Source organism: Anarrhichthys ocellatus, unplaced genomic scaffold (genome assembly GCF_004355925.1).
Source record: "Anarrhichthys ocellatus isolate YVR2014 unplaced genomic scaffold, GSC_Weel_1.0 scaffold24, whole genome shotgun sequence".
Classification (NCBI taxonomy): Eukaryota; Metazoa; Chordata; class Actinopteri; order Perciformes; family Anarhichadidae; genus Anarrhichthys; species Anarrhichthys ocellatus.
Genome location: NW_022280054.1, coordinates 8,155,670 through 8,182,385, shown reverse-complemented (window position 1 = coordinate 8,182,385; position 26,716 = coordinate 8,155,670). Strand labels below are relative to the sequence as shown.

The following is a 26,716-nucleotide window of genomic DNA, read 5'->3' as shown; positions in this document are numbered from 1 at the left end:
AGAGAGAGAGAGAGAGAGAGAGAGAGAGAGAGAGAGAGAGAGAGAAACAAGGAGAGTATATAGAAATAAGCCATACAAAGACATAAATAGGCAGAGATGAGAAAATGAAAGCTTTCCAGTTCAGGTTTACAGATGTTAGATGTCTGCAGTGAAGTTTCAAATCATCCAATTTTTTCTTTGAAGACCAAGTTTTTGCAAACATCAGTGAACCGTGTGCTAAAAATACATGTAAAAAGAAAAAATGAAAAATCACAAACTGTAACACAAACAACTTTGTCTGTTCCAGCCTACTTTTAGTTTGTTTCAAAGTTCTGATAAAGATGCACTTCATCTGAACGTTGTTTCTTTTGTGTTTTGTATTTTATCTGATTTGTGATTTAGACAAATGCAAAAGTTCTCTGATAAGCAAATGATACAGAAAAAATATATAAATCGCATAAAGACTTACCTATACAGATTATGCATCTGAATCTAAATATACACACACACATACAAACAAACAGTCCCGACTTAAATACAATACTGACTGCGATACTCAATAGCTGTTCACTGTGAACATCAAATGTGTGATCCAGAGGCACCCCGGGTCATGACGCAGGCCAGCAAGCCAACATGCTAATGTATGCAAATGTTTTGATGCAGTGAGCACTATACGCTTTAATGGTTAATGGCAGTTTATGCCACACTGCAGAACTTTGGCAACCAATTGCAAGATAAGAGTATCACATCATAAAAACAAAAGAATTTATTTGCGGCAGACTGAAATAATTGTAAATCTGTTCAGTATGTGTTTTGTTTTTTTAATTTCCCATGTTAAAAAATACATGTACCTTGTATATAAGTACTATGTACTTTGGATATATAGTATCCCAGCATATGTTGTTTTTTAGAGGGTTGTGAGACATTTGTTTAGTTTTCAATCCTTTCATTTTAGCCAGAGCGCTAACATCCAATCAGTGCCACTGTGGGTACTTTAATCTTTTATCTCAGCACCAGAATAGATTTTTATTTGGTCAATTTGACAGCTCCGACTCGTAGAAAGCGCATAAGGAGATAACAGCGCTCACAGATAATCAGCTAAATGAACACTGGCAGGATACTGGCTTTCCAGCAAACGCGTTCATTTGTAAAATATTATTTCCCAAGTGTTAATTAAAAAGTGATTGTTAGCAATGTTACCCATGAGTGCTGGTATTTTCTCAACACTGTTCACCCAGTGAGGGACTAGGTGGATACATTTGAGCTGTACGTGCACCATCATTAGAGTTATGTAATCGTAAATGTTGATGGCAGGCTACCAGTCAAATATACCAAGGGTATTACTGTTGGGACATAGACATTACAGTAAATTATCCCACCGTGTTGTTAAGTAATATGAAAGCCTTATTTAGGGGATTGGTTGCATTAATTAGATGAATACTGACATCACCAAAAGCGACCTGCTAGTTTACCGTCACTAATGCAGAAGAAGGCGTTGGAAGCTTGTCACACAAGAGAGTTTTGTATTTAATCAGAATAATCAGTGAATACAGAACAATGATAAAATCTTTCTCTGATGTCCTTCTCTCCGATGTACACAGATCATTACATTCTTTGGGGGCCAGGTGTACACCAATGAGGCGACGGGCAGCGAGGCCAGCCGGCTGTCCTTCGCTGGGGAGTACCTGGGTGGAGACGCCTCCCTGCTGATCAGTGACCTGCTGCTGACCGACTCTGGGGAATACTATTGTAAAGTCAAGACCGGGGGAAAGTACCACTGGAGCCAGGTCAACCTCATTGTGCTGGGTGAGTGTTGTCAGACACATTGTAATAGACACACACTCAGGTCATGAAGAGACCCAAACCCATTTATACATAAATATACACACACGCACACACACAGAAGACCTAGTCATTGGATCATTAGCCTGGCACATTTCCTCCGTCATGCTGACTGTCCTAATGATTCAATTTGATTCAGACAGTGTGATTTGATTTTGCTCATGCTGTTTGGGTTCGTTTGGATTGGTTTGTTGATGAGGTGAGACCAGAGACATGCGACTGGGTCTGGAAGAGCATGATTGATTATGTTAGGGTCTGTGTTACATGGACAGGCATCCAGATAAATGCTTCATGTGGCACAGGCTAATACATGTCCTCTATGTGATCGATGAGAAAACAGACCCTGCTCTAAGTTTGAGGTACTTCCCGAAGTGAAATTTAGTAGTTGAAAAAAATGAATCTGTCACCAATGTAACCACTGATAAGCAACTTGGGAAAAGTATTTGTACAAGTCATGTCTTAGCTCTTGCAACTATAGAAAAAGCCTGTTTTGGTCCCTACATTGTATCCTCTTCTTTTGCCTTTTTGTTTTCCTCATTTGCCCAATGTAGAGATGGATCTAAATGGCTTAGCTTTACAACTAGCTCAGTGGCAATATGTGTCTCTCCCTGAGTATCTCAAATAGCTAAACAACTCTGAAGGACAGACAGCAAAAGTGGAGCGGCTGCACCACAAAAGCCCGCCACAAAGTCCAGCGGGAGGAGCAAGAGCGTTCTCAATGTCAGAAAAGCAGGCGATTTATTAAAACATCATGGGAAATTAGTTCAACCCGCGGTTATTGGTTTTCTAATGGAACAGTCTGTTAATCCTCTCGCACTCGCTCTCCTCTCTCTTCCATAAAGACATTTCAGTGAGTTAGTGCCTCGGTTTTTACAAATTGCCCTCAGCTTCGCGGTGACACTTTCGATTTTGAGAGGGACGAACATTTGCATTTGTTCTCCCGCTCCCCACGTTAAGATAATAGCTTGGCAACCAAGCTGGTAGCTGGCTTGGCATGAGACGGCGTGTGAGTGTATTTACGTGCACGCCGGGGTTTATGCGTGCCTCCGGTGGCTGTTTGTGTCCGCCTGCGAGCTTGCGCGGTAACGCCTGGATGCGTGCACCATTCTTGTTACAGAAGTGTGTCCGGTTGTATGTGCAGAAGTTTTGATTTAGTGTGTTTGAGTGTGTTTGTATTTTGTGTGTGTGGACAAACATAGTTGTGTTTGTATTTGTGTGTGTGTGTGTGTGTGTGTGTCTGTGGCTGTTTCGTGCTGCAGTTAGGCCTAACTGACCCTGACAAAGCTGTGACATACACACACGGATGAGGACGGGATGGAGGAAAAGAGGGTTGGACGGACAAAGGCACATAAGCTATCAGGCTGTGTGTGCCGTTTACTACCAACTCTCTACATTTCAACATTACAGAGTTACTTATGCTGCAACGGTAAATACACAAAAGTCAACATCTCTATTATGACAGCATGACAAAAACACAAAATAGCTGTTTAAAAATAGCTCACCACTGATCTAAAAATGCATCACTTAGGAGGGAGAAAATCGTGTGCTGTTTTCTCGCTTTTATGGCGGTGCAGTGTCTCTCAGCGTGTATCTAAACAGAGCAGCTGCACAGGGTTTAGCAGGCACCAGCTATACTGTACTGTGCCTCCAGCTACTGGACTATGACCAAAACCCTTTGACCTGTGGAGAACATATCACCACAGGGGTCCACAGCCAGCTTTGGGGTCACATTGATTCATTCCCTTATGGGACTGTTGTTTTTCTGCATGTGTCACCAGCACGGAGAAATGACTGCGATGCTAGATTAACCCCTTATTAGAATTGGAGAAAGACATATTCTAATAAAGTGTACAATGTATGTTAAACATTTCAACTTTGTGCAATGTAAAACAGTCATTTTTGTTTTTATTAGGTCACTTCATTTTATGTGTTGTTTTAATATGCGGCTTTACATTGTGGAATAACTTTTATTTAAATAGATAATCCATTATAACCTATACTTATAAGTCACAACTTCTGCCTCACCATCGACAACTCCACTCTGTCTCCCTCCCCACACATCCGCAACCTTGGAGTCATGTTCGACAGCAACCTCTCCTTTGAACACCACGTCAAACAAATCACCAGAACTGCCTTTTTCCACTTAAAAAACAGAGCCCGTCTCCGCCCATCACTCTCCTCATCTGCTGCTGAAACTCTGATCCACGCCTTCATCACCTCAAGAATTGACTACTGCAACAGCATTCTCCACGGCACATCATCCAAAATCCTAAATAAACTCCAGTACATCCAAAACTCTGCTGCTCGCCTGCTCACCCACACCCGCTCCCGTGACCACATCACCCCTGTTCTCCAGAACCTCCACTGGCTCCCCATCCCACAACGGATCCAATACAAAATCCTTCTCCTCACTCATAAAGCCCTCCACAATCAGGCCCCCTCCTACCTCACCGACCTGCTTCACCACCACACTCCATCCCGTCGGCTCCGCTCCTCTGATGCCAACCTCCTGTCTCTTCCACTCAGGACCAAGCACCGGACATGGGGTGACAGAGCCTTCTCCATATCTGCCCCCTCCCTCTGGAACTCTCTCCCCAAACACATCCGAGACTGCACTGACCTTTGCACATTCAAATCTCAAATCAAAACCCACCTGTTCAAAACTGCTTTTAATGTGTGACCACTATTGTGTATTTTATGTTTTTAGTGTATTGCTTTTATATATGATGATTTTAATGTAAAGTGTCTTTGAGTTTTATGAAAAGCGCTATATAAATAAAATGTATTATTATTATTATTATTATTATTACTTCATAGACACTTAGAGAGTAATAGCATCACAAGCCTAACCACTGACAATGAATGGAAGATGTATCTTGTAAACTCAAAGTATATTTGTTTGAACTTTTAAGCTTTATTTTATGATAGCAATAACAGTTCCAAATTAGGAAAGGTGTCTATATTCAATCACACAGGCCACTCTCATTCATTGTCAGCAGAACAACTACAATGCCTGTTTTATCTCTGGCTAATTAAATGATTACATATCCACAAATTAGATTATTAGTATGTAAATTTAGATGAATTTATTTGCCATATTTTTTTGTTATTTGTTTTATTTCAAACTACACATACTGATACAGTACATGTAAGACATTTAAAATATTTACTTTTCTTAACTGTGTTTGCTTGTTCGGTCACTTTGCTCTGTTACATCACTATAGGTGTAAAGCATCTAAATGATTAAAATTGAATGCAAAACTCAAACGTATAAGTATACTGTATATGTACCAACGTGACAAAGCACATTTGTATTAAACTGTCTCTGATGCCCATGCGTTCTCACAGTCAAACCTTCCAAGCCGAGGTGCTGGATGGATGGCAAACTCCTGGAGGGCAGTGACGTCAAGCTGAGCTGCAAGTCCAGCGATGGTTCTGACCCCATCAACTACAAGTGGGAGCGAGTCCTGGACAAAGGCAAGAGTCTGGGCAAGTTGCCAAACCTGGCACTGATAGGTAAGGAAAATAATTGGCACTACACTGATGTGCTGATTCATCATTCAAGCCCTCTGCAGATAAATGCTTCGAAGATTCATGTTCATAGTAGTGATTTTTATAGCCTGCATTCATCCAAGGAAGTCTTTTGCTGAGCACGCTGCCTTTCCTTCATCTCCTCCCAACTTCATGTTCATACATTTGCGAACACTGACACCCATGTCTGCCCACTGCAACGACATTCTCCTGGTGCTCTCTGAACTCGTTCACCAGATTATTAGCAGTTACAATTCTTTACTAAAGGGCACTTAGATGGGCTCAGATTGTCCCAATTAGACCACTGATTCTGCATGCCTTTCTTATCTTAAGACCAGTGCCAGTTCCTCCATCAGCTAAAAGACCACATTATGCATACAACCTTTTTGGTTTTTTTCCCCAGCAAATCAAACAGAAAACAGCCCTGTGATTTCTAGTTGTACTCTGTTGGGATGAGTTGTATAAACACACGGATCCCAGCTGATACTGAAATCTGATGAAGATGTCCGTGACATTGAAATGTCAGCTTGGCTCAAGTGAATTATACCAGCATGCGTGCAGTCACCGGAAACTGAATGTTTTCTTGGATTGTGTGTAAAGTGGAGAAAATCAAATGTAACACACAGAACTGCTCTGGCAGCTCCCACTAGGTTCTGTACCAAAAAAAAACAAACACTGGCTCGGTAGTAGCCCTGAGGCACACTTTATTCACATGGTGTGGATTCTGGCATTCTTCTTGGATCATAACCAGACATATCCGCCTCTAAATAGCAACAGAGACAGTTTATAGCAGAAAAAGCTAATGGTAGGCCAACTCTCCCTACTGTGTATTCTCTAAACCGGCATCAACATCCCCCGGGTGCCGACCTCTCTCTGCCTCAGTTTTCCCTCCAGTGTACAATTGGCATCTGTGACGGCACGTGCCCAGACAAAAACCCTCAAATTAATGACCTCCACCAAACAACACCTGTTCAGTCTAATTAGTTTTCATTGGACGATAACACACAGCGTCAGTAGCCATTATTTATGGCTCTGGTGAAAAGTAATATCACATGGTTGTCATTGGTGGGGATGACTAGATATCCTATGGGGCTGTCGGGCTCCATCGCTCTCTCAGACATGCTCCTGCTACTCTCCTCAAGTCCTCCTCAGTGTGATGGGCCTCGTTCTTAAATAAGCACTCCATCAGCATCTCTCTCTCCCTCTCTCTGTCTCTCTCCCTCACCCTTCTCTGTTCTATCTCTCTTTCTTCAACCATAAAATACATTTCAGCTGTCTGCAAATGTAACCGACAATGTGGATAAACATGCAGAAATGCTCAACAATATACGGCAGACGCAAATGTTTTTTTATTTGGATTCCCCAGATCTCAAGAACCCAGAGCTTGTGACTCTGAGGAATCTCACCATGGACAGCACAGGAGTCTACAGGTGCACGGCAAGCAATGACGTGGGAGAGGAAAACTGCACCGTTGAGGTCACAATGAAACGTGAGTTTTGGGAGGGAAGGGAGAGTCGATGGCAGCGTTCGCCTCGCACCAAACTGCCGCACTGATTGATGGTTATTGTTTCAAATCTGCAGCTGGAAATACATGTATTCCCCTGTCTGTCTTTCCATCCTCACACTCTCCCCCTCCCCATTCTCCCCTCCAGTGCTCTAACACTATAGGGACTGCGCTAAACTTAAACTGGTGGCAACTGGTCACCACCTATGCTCCAACAGTTATGCTTCACTGTCACACTAACACATTTCCTGAGAGGCCCAGGACGGTTGGGGTCAGGTGTGGAGAAAATGACACATATCGTAGCTCAGCAGAAACAGTTTGATGGCCCAGGTGTTAAATTGTATGTTGGGGCACTGTGGCACAAATGCAGAGACTGTTGAGATATTTCCAGCGAATGAGCATGGACCATAAGTGTTTGTGAACGATGAATAATATGTGACAGTAAGTGACTCTATCTCTCATCACTCATCACTTCCTCTTCTTACGTTCACAGATGTGAGGGATGTAGGTATGGTAGCGGGTGCCGTGGTGGGAATATCCCTCGGTGTCCTCATTGTCATATTAATCATCTGGCTCGTCTTCCGCAAGAAAGAGAAAAAGAAGTACGAGGAGGAGGAGACTCCAAATGAGATCAGGTTCAAACATCCTCTTTTCTTCCGTGACTGGTTCACTTTTCTTTGCCATTTTGTACTAGTTAACAATACTAGTTGTTCGAGTTAAAATGCATGCTACAACGCTAAAATTGTATGGATATGTGGGATTATGAGTGCAGATACTGTACTTACGCATGTGTTTCTGTATGTGTTCTTTCATCTGCCTCAATCATTTAAGGCCAGTTACATTCTTCGATTATCTGACAAACATGTATGACATGATGCAATATCTCATGCAAAAACAAGGAATCTCAGGTGAGGGAGACGGAAGCGTTCAGTGTAATGAGACAGAAAAGAGATATCTTGCAACAATACAATTATAGGCTACCTCAGCCACCTGGGGCCCGGGGGCGATGCACCTGGAGATGTGGGTGCTGCAGCACCCGTACTTACCATGAGAACTATCTGAATTTTAGTAGACTGTATGATATAGATACTGTATGCAAAGTTGGCAGGTGAGCCATAAAAAAACCAATGCAGGCAAATGAGGAAGTTAATGTTACAATTAAAGTTTTAGGTCGAAATGTCTCTTGCCGTTTTATGCGGGTCACTGCCCCAGACTAGACTGAAATAATTCCCTAGAATTATAGTGTCAGAATAAAACATTTTTATGGCTGAGTGTGCTATTGCATTGGAACTCAGTTTGAGTACAAATCTGTAGAGGAGGAAAAAAGGGGATATAGGTTATTAATAATTGATATACACAAGTATAAAACGTGACAAGCCTACATATACTGTAACTGTAAATATATGTTGTTCCATGCAACAGTGCTTTCTGACTGGCTAAGACTCGGCTCAGCAATTGCTTTAAAATGTAATGAAAAATAATATATTGGAAAAGTAAGTCGAATGTCTGGGGAATCATACAGTAACATTTAATTTGATGCACATGCGAGCATCATGCTAGCAGAGCGTGCCCCTGAAACACCCGTGTTGAATTAATATTTAGCTGCAGTTCAGCTGAACGCAGGCTTGTGTTGAGGAATAGCACCAATCTTAGCACTTAGCTGTGTGTTAACCTGTGTGTGTGTGTTACCCCATAAACAGTTCAACTGAAACCGCTCTAAACCGCAGCGGCCAAGCTAAATGCTAACTGACAACAGCAACAGCCCCATGCTTGAATGTGTTTGCTGTGTACCTGTGTGCCTGTGTGTGTGTGTGTGTGTGTGTGTGTGTGTGTGTGTGTGTGTGCGCGTGTGTGTGTGCGTGTGTGTGTGTGTGTGTGTGTCTGTGTGTGTGTGTGTTTGTCTAAAAATAAAAGCAACTACAAGGTCAAGTGTTCATCGATTATCTTTAAAGTGGCCTTCTTTCCACACCCACCTTGAGTGTGTGTGTGTGTGTGTGTGTGTGTGTGTGTGTGTGTTTGTGTGTGTGGCATCAGAGCTGAGGGATCACACTCGTGTTCCTTCCTCACTCTGAAGCCTGCATGCAGTAGAGGACCCTGTGTACCGCCAATGATTGTAAAAGCGAGAGTATTTCTTTTTTTCTGTCAGATTCGAGTAGGTGCATATTTACTGATGTAACAATACATAATGCACAATGGTCGAGGGACAGCTTTAAGTAAATAATGTAGATGTTATGAAGTGTTTTCTGTTTTTATATCATGTTAAGAGTCTGAGCCTCTCCACTAATGTGCTGAACCAGAATACGCCAGCTTTAGTAGCGCACATCTCTCGGGTATGGCTTTGGAACCTGCTGTTTAAAAATGTCTTCTTCTTTTTTTCTTTCAAGACTTTTAGAACCATCTCTGGTGAGTCTGAGAGGGTGCAGTGCAGCCAACAGTGCACAGATGAGAGGTTTCTATTTCTGACTCTCTGTAGAGAATATAAGCCTGATATCAATGGGATATTACCTGCTGACTTAGCAGCCCACACACCCTGGTGACCTGGTGACAGTGATTTATAATAACTGCAAAGATCCTCTGTAATTTCAATACCATCCGAGTAAGAATCACAGCATATATTATCGTATTTTCAGTGATTAATGTTACTTGCAATTATAAGTTGTTTTTGCAAAGCAGTTTCTTTTCGTCTGTGCGATTTTGTACATTTTTTATCCTCCTTGTGTCATGAAAGTAGAATTATAAAGGAAAGTTTTCATTGTGCTCTCAGCAAAAACTTTATTTTTCTCCATTCAAATATTGTATCTGGGGAACTATTGATTTCAGCAGATTTCATTATTCCATGCAAATGTTTTTCACAAAACTCAGAAGCTGGGGGGTATCTCATAAATTACACGAGGTCCCAATATAATACCGGTCCCATGTAAATACAGCCTTACAATAGTGTTCGGGAATGGTACTTTGTAAAGCTGTCGTGTGGTCCATTGTGTGGGTTTGTGTGTGTGTTTTCCTCTGCTCTCTTTTCAGAAGTACAGTTAAAATAAATGGAGCTTTGTCGTCATTGTTTGCTGTGTCTTTGTGTGTGTATTCCAACCACAGGGAGGATGCGGAGGCTCCCAAGGCCAAGCTAGTGAAGCCCAACTCCCTCTCCTCATCCCGCTCCGGCAGCTCACGCTCCGGTGCCTCCTCCACCCAGTCCATGGTGCACAACAGCGCCCAGCGTGGTCACCGCCCCCGCCCACCTGCTGTAGCGGCTCTCAAGGAAAATGGACAGCCTCCAGGCTTCCCCCAGTCCCCTCCGGCCTACACCACAGTGGTGCCCAAGACCCCCGAGCCCCCTGCCACTCCCAAATACAACTCCAGGAACACGTCTGGGCCCACACCCCCAACCCTCATGGTCCCTGCCCAGACCAAGGCCTTTCAGACTGTGTAGGACTGAAAGCCAACCACTTCCTGCAGCCATGTGAAACTCCCAGCCCAGCCCAAGCCCCCTAGCCCCCTCCCAAAGACTAAGACTCTTCCATAAACAAAGAAATGCAACTAGTTAAAAGGATGTAATTAAAAGAATCAATACTATAAGTCCAAAAGTACTTTAAATGAATGCGTACTTAAAAAGGGAAAATAAGACATGCTTGCCCCCTATTAAATTACGTAAAACAACAAAACAAAAGAAAAAACATGACCTGAGATGCAACGCTGTTTGTGTCTCATCGCTAAAGGCAGAGCTTTTTTTTTCTGAGTTCCGTCTTGTGGCTTTGGAAGGCACAGGGAAGCACCGTGCGCAGCGAGGTGGAAGGAGCCCCCTACAGTAGTACAGCTTTTATTTATATATCAAATCAAAGGGTTTCGGCATGCAGTGGAGAAAAAGAGGTTAAAAAAACAAACAGAGACAGTAAAGGCAGAATGATAAAGTAGATCCAAACTCGGAGCCAGATACCAATACAAGATGGATACAAGCGGGACGGAAACAAGGACGAAGAGAACGCAAGCGCGTAAGACAGCTGATGATGATTTTTTTCTCTCTCCGGGAGGAGGGGAGGTGGGGGGCGTGGGGTGATTCTCTGATTCATGTCACCCCGCACCTCCGACTCGCCGCCTCCAGCACCCGCTCTGAAACCACAAACCCCTTTGCCTCCCATGGGCCGGGCCGATTGTGCCCATCCATGTGGACGGACACAGTGTGCGGCGTGTACATCATCTGCCTCAGTGCTCTCTGTCTTCCGTGCTCTCACAACGAAACCCGTGAGAAACCACAGACGGGTCTTTGAGACTGACTCAGCTGGCTCCCAAACAGCTCATCTGCTTTACCAATCAGCAGGGGAAACTTCAGGTACACGGATGTAGCATTGACAGTGGAGCCAATCAGTGGAATTGATACCCCCCCTCCCACATCCTGTCTACATCTATAGACATCTTTTTCTGGAACTGAATATCTTTCCTGAATAATTAAATAGTATGTATTAGGCCTATAGCGTGTCAATACTTTACATATAGGGGATAAGCATCTATTAGACCAGCTGGACTTGTTTTTCTTTTCTTTTCCTTCCGTTCTCTTGTGTTTCTTCTCTCTAAACAGGTTGTAAATGGTGACAGACAGCTATATGTCCATTCATCCATATTAAGAAGTGCCACCAATCCCTAGGATGGGTCATTATTGTTGCTTTTTATTTTTTACTCTTTTGTTTACCTGCTACATTTATGAACTGAAACCAAAATCTATCACCGTGAATGTGTGATGTACAAAGATGGTGGATCCCATTCTCTTCAGCTCCCTGTAAGGTACTAAATCAATATTCGAGCTAAGGCACAAAGAATTGACCTTGACGTTCAATTTTATAATTACTATGTCTGAATGAAGGGAGCGAGGAGTATGAGTCTATAGATACTTCAATTGTATAGGGTGTGTATGGTATCATTGTCAGTACTCTCCCTGGATCCATAACAATGGAGTGGCACTCGATTGCTGTCTCGCTGAATCATCGAGACCTGCTTGGTTATTGGTCGAGCTGTGCTATCAGCCAATTCCCCCTTTGTCGTATCCTCAGACGGACCCAGTGCAGTTTGATTGAAAGTAAAAAAAAAATTAAAAAAAAGGGGGGCAAGTAGCCTATATAGTGTGCCTTTGCGATCCCTCTTCTCTTCTGGTTTCTTTCTTTCTCCTTATCTTCAGCGCACCAGTGGTTCGGTCTCTGTTCACATCTAGCTTTGAGGGTCAACAGTAGCAAATGCTGAGAGGTACAGCTTCACAAAACCTGCCCTAGTAATAACAGATGCAGAACTAGGGAGCACCAAGCAGAGTGAATTATCCATGGTGAGAAAGCAATCCCATGCCATGGGACAATGTACTGTACATTCTGTAATCAGTCTTGTTTTATATTGTACATACAGATAGATATACGCACATGATGTCATTTAATTTAATAAATACAGGCGTGTGAGGGGAGATATGTCCCTTGCAAAAGAGTCAAATGGGAAACCCAAAAGTGAATTTAAACCGTGTGTTTTTTGTACACATGTTGTGCAAGTAAGTGAAGCCCCTAATTTGAACCCAAGACCTCTTCACAACTACTGGCCACATTCTGATGAGATATTGTATGGATGTTATTGATCCCCGAGGATCATTTATACAGATTTTTGGTGAACCCATAACCTCTCCTCAGGCACCATCACCGGGTCAAAATGTGGGCGTTGATCTTGAATAGCAACTGCCAGATTATCATAAAAAATCTGCTGCAAGAATTTCTAGCCAACTAATAATAAACATTTTGGTGAACCTTGACCTTTAGTCTGGCACGCCATCCAACTCAAATTTCCACATGTGCACAAGATATATCAAATGTACATTTTGTGATCCTGTTCATACTGTCAAAGCAAATAAGCAGTGTTTATTTGAATGAGTCTCAGGACAAACTAAACATTTGAAGCTCCATTACTGGTTCAAAGAAGAGCAAATTGTCAATATGGCGAACACTTATATTACCTAATAGCTTGTACTGAATGTTGCTATTCTCTCTGGGCCGTTAGTGGGGCTTCGACCTTGTTTCACTTCTGAAACAAAGTTCTCACACTGAAGTAGCGATGAAGTAATTCAACCTCAAAAGTTTTTGAAAACCAACATCTGTCTGAAAAGCACATGTGGTTTGACTTTCACGCGCGGGGATTTCACATGTGACTTGTAACTCTGTAAGGGAAGATGAGAGAAAAATGCCTTTTATATTCAACCAGAGACAGCGGTTCATATTTGAGCAGGGAAGCTACTGTGTGCGCGTGTGTCTGTGTGTGCGTGCTTGCGTGCATGCATGCATGTTTGTGAATGTGTGCGAGTGTGTCTGTGTGGGTGTGTGCATGTAAATTCAGTATAAGCCCTTGGGCCACACCCACACATCCTCATGTTAGCCATTCAAAGAGTGAGAAGGATCCAGTCAGGCAAAGTAACCTCTATCCAAATTGATGTGACTGCAGACTGGCAGTGTTTATTTCAGTATTCACTGACTTCTATGCCTGTTGAACTCGGCTTCACAGGCAGCAGTCATGTTTTTGCTTGCGGGGGTGGTGTCTCGAGACAAAGCACGTCCATAATTCATAATATTGTCAGCTCTGGAGGCCACTTGTACGCTCTCTCCTTGCTCTTGCTGTCTCTTAACATAGAATGCACTTGGCCCTGGGTGTACTAAATGGCATCTCAAGGCACACACATATACACACACACACACAAACAAAATACAAAACAGGTCAAAGTTGTATATACACACACACATAAACAGGTACACGTGGCACATTCAGGTCCGCACGGAAAAACAGGTGTGTGCTTAATGCACATTCACAGTTTGCACATGCACGCATGCGCTCTCACACACACACACACACACACACACGGTTTGCACAAACAAAAGCCCAAACAGCAGTCCTTGTTATTTCTGCTCCTTCAGAATCAATTTGATGGATTGAATGTCTGGAGGTATTACGACTGACTGATGGAACCAGGATACCGAATGCAGCACAGAAAGGGACACTCTACATCACCCAGGGGACATGTGCGCCCACACACAAACACACACACACACACACACGTGCATGCAAACACACATGCACTCGAAAATACAAACTCTGCTATGCATCTTAACTATCTGGATAGCATACGCTTAAGGACTTTTTCTTACATGGGAATGTGCGAGAGTGGTACTGGGAATCAGGAGAGGTATAACAGGATTGATTTTGGGCCAGGGCTGTAGGCTCTTGCCATTGAAATTCCCTCCACCGCCGACGAAAGTAGCAGTGGAGGTGGAGAGGACGGGATGCAAGTCTTCCAGCTGTTAAATTCCTCCAAGCTTTTTGATTTGCTTTCCAGCGACGGCAAGTCTCAGGTGGCAGATTCCCCAGTTTATGAGCCCTCGCGTTGCGTCTCTCCTCTCATGTGTGCAGCTTTGTGGCCTGACAAACTTGCGCTCTTTCCAACAAATGAATTTTAACGAGCTTTTGTCACTTCAGCAGAGGGTGGAGGAGGGAAGTCTTAAAGCACCTCAGAGTGTAAGCGGCACATCCAATATCATTCTTTAAAACAGTAACCATCAGCACTATATATTGTCTTATTATCAACACTCAGAGGTGCAGTAAACATGAAATCATTAAATGGTTATCCTGCGTTATATGATAGGAGTGTGAATCTCATGTAGCCACTATGTTTTATGTTCTATTAGGCAGTTTTATTTCTGATTGAAGCTTTTGAGCAGGGCAAAGTGATGCTCAGACTTTGTGGTTTGGCCTTGTATGTCAGTATAGGGGAATGTGATGCATTGTTACTTTTGAGAGAGGAGATGGAGGGGCTGTAGTCAACCTCAAGGAAAGAAAGCAAAGGTACCTGCATGTCATAGGAGATTGAGCAGACGAACGGGAATGCTTTGCTTTGATGTAACATAACTGTATTCGGCTAAAAATAGGAAAATATAATAAAAAAAACGAAAAAAGAAAATCTACAATTGTAAATATATTCACAGAAAATTTTATGAAGCTTTATTTTTGTCTTCTTCTTCATCTTCAATTTATCATCCATGTACTTTGCACTTTTTTTGTGTGCTATGCTCATCACCGGCCTGTGTGGGATCTGTGTGGTTGGCTGTTTCTCCTGACTACATTGTTTGGATGTCAGGGGGAGACACGCTCAGCGCGGCGTCACTAAAGGGAAATGTAAGACACTTTTGTTTTCCTTACTCTCATCCGTTTTTCTGCCGTGGCTTCTCTTTGGATTTATAAAACAGTACAGATTTTTTTTGTTTGTTTGTTCGTTTGATGAAAACAATCCATGTAAATATCACAAGTAAAAAAATGTATATTTTTACGACTTCTGAGTTATTACTCTTTCATTTGCAAATAAAATATTCAATGACAACTTAACTGGTCTTGTGGCATCTTGATTTGGAGTTTGGCCTCTCTGAAAAGAGTAAATACAGACCAAGAACAACTTGGTACATTTAACCTGAGTGAGATAGATGTATAAATGTGTGTTATCTCCTCTGAGCTACATCACCCAGGGGACATGCATTTTCCGGTCGTGCCACACCAGGTCAAATATTTCACTTTATCCTGAGAATATCTCAACCTTGACAGCAGCACCATCAGGTTGACACTCGTGGTTTAGAAGGAAATCAAATTTCCATCAGCCATCTGCTGTACTTTGTGTTTAGTGCTTAGATGGAGATGGTAAACAGAATACCTGCTAAACATCAGCATGTTAGCAATGTCTTGTCCACAATGCTACTGTTTGAGCATTGAGCTCAAAGCACTGCTGTACTTGAGTGCAGAGGTTGTAGACTCTCAGTATTCTTAGAACGGTTACATAAAGATATTCGTTTCATGCAATTCACAGGCCAAAAACAACCCGGAAACCTGATGAATGTCTTCTGCATCTGCACTGGTAAGCACCTTCATTGGAATGTTCCCTTACCGTAATACATGGCTTCAACATTCAACAACACTGGTATGGGCATTTAATGTGTTCTGTTACAGATCCCCTTATATACAGCAGTATAACTAAGCCCATACTGGCCAGTGGCCTTATAGCGGCTGAGGATGCAGGCTTAGGGGGCTCCTCCTTCTCCTTCCTCCTCAACAGTCTCTCTCCATCTCCAGCCTTTCAACGTGCCACTCGAGCCGGCTGCAACAAGGTCAGCGATATCTATTGACCTGTCAGCCACTTATTGACTGACATTTACCTCCTCCCTCTGAAAAGTTCTTCTCATGTTGACAATGTATTGAACTGCCAAGATGGACTGTCAGTGTCAACCCTGGTGAAAGAGACAGGATGCCACTTTATCTTTACTTCAAGGACGCACACAAAAGGTATGACAAGTAGTCACAAAAGTGGGTTGAACGAGTGGAAGAAACACGAGAGCAAGCCATGGGGTATAGTAAAATTACCAGCGCGTTCCTCGACATCTGTTTGTTGAGGAGTCGGCTGTAGACTACTTGCTTGATTTGCATCTTTTCAAAACACAGCATCCATATCAAGCAAGATCACATTTTTGAGGCCAGATAACATTTCTCCCCTTCTCTGTTCCATGCCTCTGTGCACATTGTTCCACATGATTAGCCATGTGTGATGGCACTGTCACAAACCCGTGTCACTGGCTATGCCCACGCACACAATTCCACACACACAGACACACCTACCAGTGCGTGCATATTTTGCGTCGACGTCGCTTGGTTAAAGCTCGGACCATCGGAAAACTCAAGAAAGTGACTTCCAGTCTTCTAGATAATATGTTTTATTTACACAATTTCTCGTGCCTATTTAGGACACATCATATGGTGCTGCAAATCATCTAATAGCGTGATGTGTCACAATTATGGATTAACACGGACACTTACTCTCTAATTAGCCCAAACACAAAAGTGACAGAATATGGCATCGCACAGATAAGACATTTTTTTGCTCTGAGCAAGCTTTGTAGCCTAATTAATACCAAATTGTATTTTGCTCTTGGTCTCTCTCTATAATCTGCAAAGTAAATACTCGGAGATTGCCACACAAGGCCCTCATAATTGAAGTCACTTATATAATTGCACCCCCTGGTGTTGATCGGGGATAGCTCTCGCGTTATCTGTGACGCCGATAGGCTTTTAATGAGACGAGAGAAATCACAAGTCACACATCATACACCATCAGTTGAGATTAGTTCACCACAAATCTCACGTGTAACCTATATAAATGAAACGGGGAGCTGGCGGCAAATTATGGAACATGACTATCCAGGAGTTCAGCTGTGTTTGTGTCATCTTTTTATGATCTAAGTTTGTGAGGCCTAGATAGTATTATTTCCTCTTTCTTGACATTATCACTAATCACCAGATCTCATTTCCTGGGTCCCCACAGGAAACTATAACCTAATTAGACCGTGAACATGGTCTGTTAAAGAGAAGTTGTCCATGTATGTAGCCACAGTGCACCGTTGTCCTGTGGCTCAGTGGAGGAGCATAACAGTAATATTGCTCGTGGGTACTGTACATGAGTGGCTTTGCTTATAGCTCCCTCTGGTGGAGCCTTACATGTGCACTAAGTGCAGGAGTGCAGCGAAAGTGTCATTTTGCTCTCTCATGTTGCTGTTCCCGTTTTAATTTTAAAAAGTAAAAAACTTTTATCCAGATGTTTTATCCACCTGAGAGCGTATCACCTATTATCTTTAACAATCTCCTTTAATAAGGATGGTGTAAAAGCACAGTATACCACTGATGGCAATGAACTGGCTTCCACATTGTCAATCTGCTTGAACAGCACTGTGGACTTTTACCAGTGCTTTGTGTGTCTTCACACTGATTATCTCTGGGTAATGAATATTGCACTGTGACCCACATCTGCAGCATGTTCACTCTCTGTACAACACTAATTATAGAGCTGCCATGAATTTAGATAGGGAGGTTAATAGCATGCTATTTTTGACACTCGCCCGCCACTGCTATTCCACTTTAAAAACTTGAGTTGTCTTTGTGAATAGATGGACTGTGGAGAGATGATCCATAGTGGAGACTAAATTGTAAACTAAATACCTGATACTATTCTGCCTGACTAGCCCGATTATGATTAATGCACCCATGACACCTCAGATAAATGAGCATTCATCTAAAGTTGTGTTTATCTGACCTTTATAGCTCAGACAAAACAATTGCTGCTTAACAAGAACAATTGTGATGTGTTTTATGACGAGCTGCCGGTGCCTTTTTAGCTGCTCTGTCAAAAGATGTCTGCAGGCTAGCTTCACAAGATACAGATATGACGCCAGCAATGTTTCTTAAAATTCAAATAATTCATTCTTTGTTAAACACGGACAGCACGATGCATCAATATCAATTTAGTAAACTACAATCTTAATTCGGAAAGCTATTAGTCCATCTAATTGAAAAATGAGGCAATTAATGATACCATATCTTTTAATGGAGCAAGCAAGTAAAATTAACTGCGGGCTAAATTAGACAAAGGAGATTCATAATTCTATACTCTGCAGAGGAGAATCACTCAGCTGAGGATTTCACCTTCAGACTCCGAGCTGTGCATAACTCACGTTTTTACTATTACACCAGCAAGTAGCCTATAGGTTAAATACAAAATAATACTTACATCTGCATATAGATTTGTGTATGGATTTATTTCATATCCTAGAGGACAACAATTATAGACATATTTATGAGGGCTAAGGATGAGGATCATCTGAATGCTCTGTCTGAGACAGGGTGCACTTAATACACATCTCTGATGCTTGTACTTGACACATTGAATAATACTTATTATAACCAAGCAAATACTCTCAGACAATCTTAATTTGTACTTCTTCACCTTAAAAAGATGAAAATGGTCTCCTATATATTTGAACATTTCAGTCTATGAAAGTTCTGGTGCAATTAGTGCAACAACAAAAAAAAAGATTTCAAAAATAGTTTATAGTCATAAACATTGTGCTTATGACTAGTGAGGCACAACGTGAGTGAAACAATTGTCTCACTTCACCGGGCACCCTCTCTGGGACACCTGCGGGTCCCCAGACTCCGCTTTGCGACACGAGGCAGTTCCACCTCGACTCGCAGCCAGCAGAGCAGATACAGAGACGCTCCAGCTGCAGGTCAATAACAGCTAGTATAGCCTAGTGAGTCACAGAGTAGTACCCCCACCTCCGCTCTAAGGACTGACAGGTAGAAAGTGAGCTACGTCGTTCAACAGCGCGCACACCTGGAACAGAGGACATGGCCTTTGGGTATCTCATCCCTCAGCTCAGGCTGGAGGAGCCGCCGGCGGAGGACGGGTCGTTAAGGAGCATCGCCTTCCGGCCCTTCCAGCATGGACACCACCAACGTGGGAAGACAGGTTCTCCAGGTAGCGACAGAAAACGACACAAGTAAGAGAAATGTGTGAATGCCCAAGGTGGTTACTGTGAGGGTGATGTTGAAAGGGTTAAATGTAGGAATACGCTTCAGTGTAATGCAGAATAAACCATGCAAATCCACTTTAAGAGTGCAAACTCAGGGTTTTGAATAAAGTGACAGCATGGAGACAGACGGTAACAAAGTAGCAAATAATCTCTACTTGCTGGTCAGCAAACAGCCAGAGATAGCATCTAACGTCAGCTGGTGGTGTCTTTGAGAAAGTTAAGACCAAGACATATTTTCTCAGGAGTTGTCGGAGACCCAGAGCACACGGGAGAAGTTTGCCTTCAGTGCTTTCTGCCATGAAAGGGTTTAGTTTAACTCGGACCATGGATCTTTTCCAAACCTAACCAAGCGGGTCTGTTTCCTAAACCTGAGGAGGTTTTTTTCAGTGTGTCCAAAAGCAGCCACAGTTTATTTTGACCAGCTGTTTCTTCTTGACTTGATGACAGTTACTGTGTTATTGTGGGGAGTTAATTAAACACAGCAAAACATTGTGGCGTGGCAGGAAAAGCTCAGGTGTATTTGATGACGTTGAGAAGAACTGCTTTCCATTGAGGTGAGCTATAGTTCCTGGCTCCATTGTGCTTGTTGGGACTTTAGGTGTACCTGAGCCATCGTGTATCTCCTAAACGGGTACTTTAATGTATATTAAACATGAAAATAGTGCAGTGTATATCATATTTCTGCCATAGTAAGGTGTGTTATTGTAGATTTCTTCCGTGTGGTAGAAAACGGCTGATGGAAATGGGTTTCAGCTTTTAAGGAACTTGACTAAAGCAAGATGCTACAACGTGACTGTGGTTTGAGACATTGCTGTGAAAACGGCAGACATCCCAGCCTGTTGCTGCTGCACCTGTCACCTGGGACAGGTGGGATCTTAATTGGGGCTTTTGTCGAATATGAAAAGTGGCTGTTAGCAGCCACGCTGGTACGCTGATTAGGTGTCCATCTCTCCCTCTGTTGAACAGTTATCAGCCTCTCCAATGTCACAAATCTATCTTGTGCTTCTCGGGGCAGAAATGATGCCGTGCCAACAACGTCGGAGCCAGATTACACAGCTCAGTGATGGTGTTAGAGCACTAAGGGGCATCCGTTTAATGACGTGGCTTGTAAAGACAGCTTCTAGGCTGGAAAAAAAAAAAAAGGTTTCTTCTGCATTGTGATCAGATTAAATCAAAAGTGTTGAAATATGCCAAATTTCTCATGACATACGCCCGACCCTGGGCTTTAACATCTCGAGGGTACTTTCTAAGGAGCTGCTTCCGTGTTGTTGCTTTATTCCCATTATTAGGAATCATGTTACCAGGGAAAGAAATCAAAACAATTGTTCTGTGTGTCTAAACTTCGACGATCGCTAGAAGCAGTGCAGACTGCTGAACATTGTCCAAAGAATGTCTTCACGCTGGCAGTTTTGGGGCGTTCTAGGGGCCAATTTAATGTTGCAAATTGCAAGTTCATCCTCCTCCCTTCTGAAAAGGAACGGGCGATCGATTGCCTGTGAAATTACGAGCTGATGGACGCTGGCAGCTCCACTGAATAGTTCGTACAGTTGTCACTTGTCAGTTGCCAAAGCTCGTCTCGTGTGAATGTAGATTTAGGTTTCATATAATTGCGGTGCCAGTCCCTCTGGCATTCTCCGTTTGCAGTATAGCAGTTTAAAAATGTCACTGCGGCCCTGACGTTTCTTTGGCTACCTCGCTTCTCTTTCCTGCTGTGGGCTATTTATAAATCCATTACATTATTCATCACTGAATGATTTGTTTTCCGCATTGCCTGAAAATCTGTCTGCTGTCATTGACCAAATGATGGGATTCACAGATCACATGATCACATTAATTTAGAAAACCCATAACTTCTGCTCTTTTGGTGCATACTGTGGTCCGGTCAGCGGGAATTTTACTGCCAGTTGATTAAATTGCTCTTAGGGAAGCACTAATAAAGAATTCATCTGGTCCACCCCGGCCCATAACACTTCTTCCCGGATGGATGAGAATGGATGTTTTCGCTTCGTCACCTACTCATTTCCAATCAACAGAATTAACAGCCACTGCTGCCAACTGTGATGTCATGCTTTACCTGTCTGGGATACTGAGGACAGGGGTGGTAAGAGAGGACAAATTAAACCACTGAAGGGGTTCTGTAACATATTATATAATATGATAACTTTTTTTAGTCCAGATTGTAGTATTTTTGGGTCTGTCAAAGTTGTTCGAATGGGCCTATTTATGCGGAGAGATGGAGTATTATGGGTTGGAATCACATCCTGGCCTGTCAATCCGGCTGTGAGGTTGTTTTATAGCTTTTCTTACCAACAATATCCAGGAAGCTAGTGTCAGTGTGCAAAGATGGTTAGAAATCTTCCTGTCGTCATCACTGTCAGCACCTCTTACTGCGCTTGTTACTCCTCATTCAGGGCTCCTAATTCTTTTGTTGCCTTGAAATTCAGTCAGCTCACAGGTATCACATGGCCCATGCTGATGGCAGTGGACCTGGCTAAGGTGAGGCGACGCACATCCTGCATCCGGCAGAGTCAGGGGAGCCCGACACTGTCGGGGATTTGCTCTAAGGCTCCTTTTTCAGACTGCACTTAGATTATACAGTCTAGTGAGGCAGAACGGGCTAGGACCTGCTGAGACCTGGCCCAGAAATAGATTTGTGTCATGATTCAAAATGTGTGGATGGTGGATTGGAAGGACGGTGGCAGTGCACACATTACCACACACACACATTTTTCAGTGAACGGATTTAAAGAGAGTGTTTAGCGACATTTAGCTGAAGGAAACATGGGTTAGAGTAAACTTCAAAAAAAGATGGCGTCGTAGTAAATAGCATTCACTGTAATTGGGAGGAAATGGAGCCGCCAGAAGGTACTGTGATCAATGACCGACATTTAACAGTAAATGTGTCTGCCCCTTGTGGCTATAGGCTTTGCTTGGACCCTTCCTCTGAAATGCTTGCATGTACTTCATGTGCCATAGAAGGATAAACATTCTTATTAGACTGTGTGATATGGCGCCTGAGGGGTTTATTTTATTGAATTTTGTCCGTTTGAGCTCTGCGGCTGATGTCACAGCACACTACATGGACGCTGTGAGAGTTGATCCAGTGTGTGTGTGTGTGTAAGGGTATTAATGAGGAACCAGTCAATGCTGTGATGGGGAAATGGGGGTAGATTCAAGCCTTGGTCGGGACGAATTGATCTTCTTTTTTTTTTTCATCCCTGTAAAATCATGTGCAGCAGCTCCCTCTGATAATCCACAAACATGGCTGAGATCAAAACCACGAGGTAGTGCTTTTTAAACCTGGGTTTAAGAAACAGGCTCGTCCACTTTGGTCTATTTTGCCAAGAAAAACTATTAAACGAGTGATTGTTGACAATAGAGATAACGGGACGAAAGCCGTTGTCTACCTACCTTCTCATTAAAACGTTTCACTTTAATAAGTATCTGAGGCAAAGCAGATTTTCTTTCACAGCATATTTGGGTTCATGTGTACAGTGGAAGAGTTCTGTGCTACTGATCTTCATGCTACTCATTTGTGTGCCACAGAGCTGGGTGGAGCCTCAAGTCTCCATGCTGTGAATCCTGCTGAGAAGCTTGGGAAAACACATTTTTATTTAATTTTTCTTAATTTATTCCAAACTCCACTTGCAGTGAGAACATTGCAGACTCATAATAAAATACCCTTCGAACTCCTGCAAATATTTGAGAAGTCGCTTGCTTTACCGTGGGGCTCTTTTACTGAAGCAACCATTTCATATTTGACACGGGAGATTTCATTTCCCAGTTACAGCAAAGAGTCCATCTGGTAGGCCGGATGCTGTAACGCATTCCTGACCGTTCATATGTTGCTGCAAAGGATCGCGCCAATGCAGATAGAATTTGGTGTTAAAAGGAGTCTAATTGTGTAATTGTCTTTGCTCATATTTTATACAAAGGTTATCAGGTTATTGCTGCATCCCTCCTGTGCACAGCCAATACTCGAATGCATTTAACTTTCTTATTTAACTGGGCTGTTTGAAAAATGATACAGAATGAAATAGGTGTTATAAAATATATCTCAAATAAATTGAAACCAGTCAATTGGCAACCATTTAAAAAAATGTATATTTCGCTTGGAAAAGCTAGTGTTGAATATATTTGTAATAAGACTCTTCAGGCAAATTTGACACACAGAATAATTTTAGAGTCATCGTTACTTCTTATGTCTGTCAAACAGATGTGTGCTGTAGTTTCACAGCAGTGAGCCCTCACTTGTCTGTGACTTGAACTTATTAGAAGTTAATTTTAGTCAAATAATAATTGTTTTGTTGGTCCATAAATTATCAATTTCCCCAGGATTCAGCATCTGAGCAGTCAGGCAGGCTGCAGTCAGTTAAGCTCCTCTGCAAGGTAATTAGATTCAGATAATCCAAACAACAAAAGCCATAATCCTGCTCAAATTCACTGCATTCTGTTGGTGTTGAACCGGCGGACCTGATAACAAAACTGCAGCGAGAGAGATTATGAAACTGAGCTGTTTATTGGATCATAAGGCACAAGTTTACCCACATCAATGTTGTGTCCTATGTCAGAGTGAGAACGGGATAATTGTCTTGCTGTCACAGCGATATGTTCGTCCTGTGTCATCCTGTGTTAAACCTTTTGTTGTTTGGTGTAACTGGTTGGATAATTGTTTAAAGATGTGACAAATGAATTCTGATGGTTTTGTATACACCGCATGCTGTGCATACTAACGGTATGTGATATATCATATATATATATATATATATATATTCGCCTGCTGCACACCGTGCTAGGACCTTTATTTGACTTGTGCTCAAACTGTGTTCTTTGTGCAGAAATTGGCAGTGATAGAAAAACTTCTTCCTTATGAAGAAAGGATAACCTCATAGTAATTTGCTGTGTTTTTATATCAGCAAAGCATCATGTCAATACTGTGTGTCTTAATACCATGTGTATGCATTTCACAGCTTCTCACTTCCTGGCTCCACAAGGCCCTCTGTTCCTCCAAGGGCATCACCGCGGAGGCTGACTCACCCAAGGGCCCCAGCTAATGAGCCAATGCAGGGAAATTGATTTAGTCTCCACCTTCCAATCTCCATACCCGTGCATTCCAAAGATAAAACAGGGCGAGTCCCCTGGGCCGTGGCTCAGTAAAGCCCTCCAAAGTAATTTCCTTTCCTCTGACTGAAGAGCCAGATTAATTATAGACCAATAAAAACTAGGATCAGGTCTAATTAGTGAGAACAGTGAATAGACGCAGTCGTGCTCTGTTAGCACGTACCTTAACGCTTGTAAAGATGCACCTGTGCTCCAAAGTATTTCCATGTCATTTTTCTCAGGCTACTGTAATTTATTTCTCTTGTATGACATAAAAAAAAAAAACATTCAACATGCAAAGCTAATTTGCTAGAGTTATACTACTGGGCTAATGTGGTAATGTGCTAAAGTTATGTTGCTAATCTTCACTTCATGTTTTCGAATACAGTATAGTCATTATTATCCCTCAGTGGAATATTTGTGCATCAACACCAACATATTTCAAAAGCACAAAACATTATATAAAATAAATAAAAAGAGTAAAAGTCCCAAAGATCTCCTCCTCCCACACACACTTACATTTTAAGTGCTAATGGTTCCTAAAAGTCCATTTCTCCTTGCCTCCATTTAGACTGTTATCTTGGACTTCTTCCAGTAAGTTGACTACATACACGGTATTAATGCTCAATCTGTCCTGAAGAGTCTGGATATCTGTTACCTATAAATATGCTGCTCATCATTTCTGTGCAAAAGTTTAACCACAGTGTTCAACCACCATCACACAAATGATTCAAACCTCACCTGCATCCCATATTTTTAAAGCAGTCACATTCTATTTTCACTATTCACGGTTAGTTTTCACATCATTCAGTGTGGTGTAGATCACTCTCCACATGGTGGCACAATAGCATTACTTACTCTTGATAAGAAATCATTTATGCACAGACAAGCGGCTTCAGAAAGTTTAAATCTTGAAAATTCTTCAGATAAATGAAAAGGTTGAAGTTATTTCAGGCTGGCCACCCTTCAGGTTATCCAGAAGATGTCAGGTCAGGGTCCTACCAGGACCGTCAGAAAGGTTAAATGATGTTGCAGCCGCATCGGAAACAGTTAATGCCAAACAAGTCCCTGACATCTCTGATACTCAGTTCATCACTGGAGCTCAACCATAGCGGCACACACAGAATGTTTCATGAAGCAGCACCCAAGGTTAAGCTTTCTAACGGCACTACGGGGGAACAGACATGTCAGGGACTATGAGTGGAGAGACGCTCTCTGTGAGCTGCTTCGTTGTTTTCGTTGGATTATTAGTGGGAGTCAAGGACAAGACATGACAGGAAGTGGATTGTATTTTGCTGGCCAAAAAATTGCAACTTCAGCCTTGTTTTCAGCAGCTATGTGTGGCGCGGGCAGTGGAAAATATGTTCACACTTAATGAGCCCATCAGTTCAGCAAAGCGCTATGAGTCAGTCCAATGCACTCAAGTCATAATCACATTTCTCTGAATCAACCAATGCACCTCAAAACCATATGAAATATTGATGAACGACCTGCATTGTTCTCATTTCTTGCTCACAGCTCTCTGGCTATTATGGTGCGAAAGTAATATAAAGTAATGCTGCAGTTGGTAACTGAGTGCTGTCTGTACGTAGCCTCATATTTAACAGACGGGTACGAGAATGGTATTGAACTTCTCTTCGAACTAAGAGAAAGCTGATGAGCGTATTTCCCAAAATGTCAAACTATTCCTTTTAAGGCCTTGTATTTCTCTGTCTTATTAAACAGCCACGATGACATTTACAAACTAACAAATTCCTTTTTCTTGTACATATGTCCTTGCGTTACGTGTACAGAATTTAATTTACCACACAGTTGAGCTTCCAGATTGATTGTGCAATCTAGTTATTTGACAGACAATACATCTGTGGAACATAAACACACGCACACACACAAAGCCTCTGTGCATATTGCTCTCCCCCACTCTGCTCTCCAACAATAGTCTGGGAAGCCTACATTATTATTTAGCCCATGTACTTAAGCCTGCTAATGGCTCCTCTGTAATCAAACACCATTCATCCACCCTGAGGATTTAGCTTATTCTCTCTCTGATTATATTAATACCTAATACCAGTTTGTGGCCAATAATACAGGCATCAAGCACATTATTTTATCCTCAGTGCACTTACAGAATGCAGTGAGACCAATTGTATTAATCCTTCTTACGTGTATCATATTTTCTTTCCCCCACATGGCGACAAAGAGAAGAGAGGGTGGAATAAAGTGTCACTCTGTAACAATATCTTCCTTTGAGCCATGACTTGTACAGTATCTCCGTCACCGCTCTTCAGTAATGATCCTCTTACTATTGCTTGAGAGAGAGAGAGAGAGAGAGAGAGAGAGAGAGAGAGAGAGA

General features: G+C 42.4%; 1 protein-coding gene across 1 annotated transcript in view; it reads left to right on the top strand.

The window, feature by feature from the left end:
• The window catches only part of clmpb (CXADR like membrane protein b), a 65,301-nt gene extending 50,065 nt beyond the window's left edge, over positions 1-15,236 (top strand). The window contains exons 3-7 of the mRNA XM_031860553.1: positions 1,581-1,785; positions 5,170-5,337; positions 6,719-6,841; positions 7,350-7,491; positions 9,950-15,236. Coding sequence (XP_031716413.1) covers positions 1,581-1,785; positions 5,170-5,337; positions 6,719-6,841; positions 7,350-7,491; positions 9,950-10,283 — 972 coding nt within the window. The 3' untranslated portion in view covers positions 10,284-15,236. The remainder of the gene's footprint in view (positions 1-1,580; positions 1,786-5,169; positions 5,338-6,718; positions 6,842-7,349; positions 7,492-9,949) is intronic.
• The last annotated feature ends 11,480 nt before the right edge of the window (positions 15,237-26,716 follow it).